Raw genomic sequence first — 1,499 nt, 5'->3', positions numbered from 1 at the left:
GCCACCTCCCTCGCCCCCACCTCCCTCGCCGCCGCCGCCCCACACCCCCCCCTTTTCGACCAGGCCAACTGCATCTCGCTGCTCTGCCGCTCGCAAAGTGTCGGATGCGAGCCGCTAGAGACGCGGTGCGTCGAGCGGTCTAGAACCAACTTTCCCCACACCTCCCCCACACCCGCCCACACCTCCCCACACCTCCCCACACCTCCCCCACACCTCCCCACACCTCCCCACACCTCCCCACACCTCCCCACATCGCCCCACATCTCCCCACATCTCTCCCACACCTCCCCCACACCGTCCCCACAGCCTCCCCACACCGTCCCCCACACCTGCCCACAGCTCGCCGACACCTCGGGCACACCTCCCCACACCTCCGCACAGGGCCGGACATCTCCCCACATCTCCCCACCCCGTCTGGGCCAGGCCGGCGCCAAGCCGGACGCGCAGCAGCAGATGGTCAAGAATGTGATGCGAGGCGCAGCGGTCGTCATCGTCCCCGCCACCGCCTGGTTCGAGTCGGGCGTCTTCATCTATTGGCTCACCGCAGCTGGGCCTGTGAACAGCGTCTCTTCACACCTCTAGCTGTGAACAGGCGTCTTCATCTATTGGCTCACCGCCAACGCGCTCGCCGTCACGCAGACGCTCGCGCACCTAGAAGCGGAGTCTCTCCCCATCTCTCCCCACATCTCCCCACATCTCCCCTTCCTGCTGCCGGCCGCCACGGCCACCCAGCCGCCCCTCTCTCCGCTTTGGCGACAGCTGACCCGAGAGGCCCCCCTCGGGCGCAGGCGGTGCACTCTCTCCCCTTCAGCTTTGGTGACGCGATCGTCGCGAGCCTGGCCGAGGTGTGCAGCGGAGATCTGGGGAGATCTGGGGAGATAGGGAAAAAGGGAAAGATATGGTCGCGAGCTTGGCCGACCCTTCCCCGACCCTTCCCCGACCCTTCCCCGACCCTTCCCCGACCCTTCCCAGACCCTTCCCCGACCCTTCCCCGACCCTTCCCGGACCCTTCCCGCAGGCGACCGCGCCCCGCCCCTCGGAAGGGAGTGAGCACGGCGCGCAAGTGGCGGGCCGTCGGGTGTGGGCAGCGCCTCTTCACACCTCCAGCTGTGAACAGGCGAGGTTGGAGGCGAGCCTCTGTCCGGCGCCTCCGCCGCCGCTCCTGTGCCACCAACCAGGGAGGCCCTCGGCGCTGGGCTCGGCCGCTCTGGCCGCAGCCTGCTCTCGCCGCCGCGTGCGCCGCCCTCGGGTCTTCCGCTGCCGGGCAGCCAGCACACTGACGACATGACCATGGCCGCCCTCTCCGCCAAGAACGCCGAGCTGCGGCTGCTGATGCAGCGCAACGAGCGGCTCGTCTCCGGCTGCCGCGAGGTGACTCATCTCGTCGACGAGGTTGAGACGCAGCCGAGATCAGCCGAGATCAGCCGAGGTGCAGCCGAGGTGCAGCCGAGGTGCAGCCGAGGTGCGGCCGAGGTCAGCCGAATGCAGCCGAGTGCAGC

At 69.0% G+C, this 1,499-nt stretch overlaps 1 protein-coding gene across 1 annotated transcript; it reads left to right on the top strand.

Annotated features, from left to right (window-relative positions):
- Window positions 1–104: 104 nt before the first annotated feature.
- Window positions 105–1,280, top strand: EMIHUDRAFT_257318 (hypothetical protein; the record flags this gene model as incomplete). The annotated part of the gene is made up of 5 exons (XM_005764105.1): window positions 105–125; window positions 424–555; window positions 789–845; window positions 1,019–1,063; window positions 1,218–1,280. The coding sequence occupies 5 exons, from the start codon at window positions 105–107 to the stop codon at window positions 1,278–1,280; spliced, it is 318 nt and encodes a 105-aa protein (XP_005764162.1).
- Window positions 1,281–1,499: the final 219 nt, after the last annotated feature.

Source organism: Emiliania huxleyi (assembly GCF_000372725.1).
Source record: "Emiliania huxleyi CCMP1516 unplaced genomic scaffold EMIHUscaffold_6031, whole genome shotgun sequence".
Taxonomy (NCBI): Eukaryota; Haptophyta; order Isochrysidales; family Noelaerhabdaceae; genus Emiliania; species Emiliania huxleyi.
Note: the sequence above shows the minus strand (reverse complement) of the source record. Positions and strands in the feature narration are given on the sequence as shown.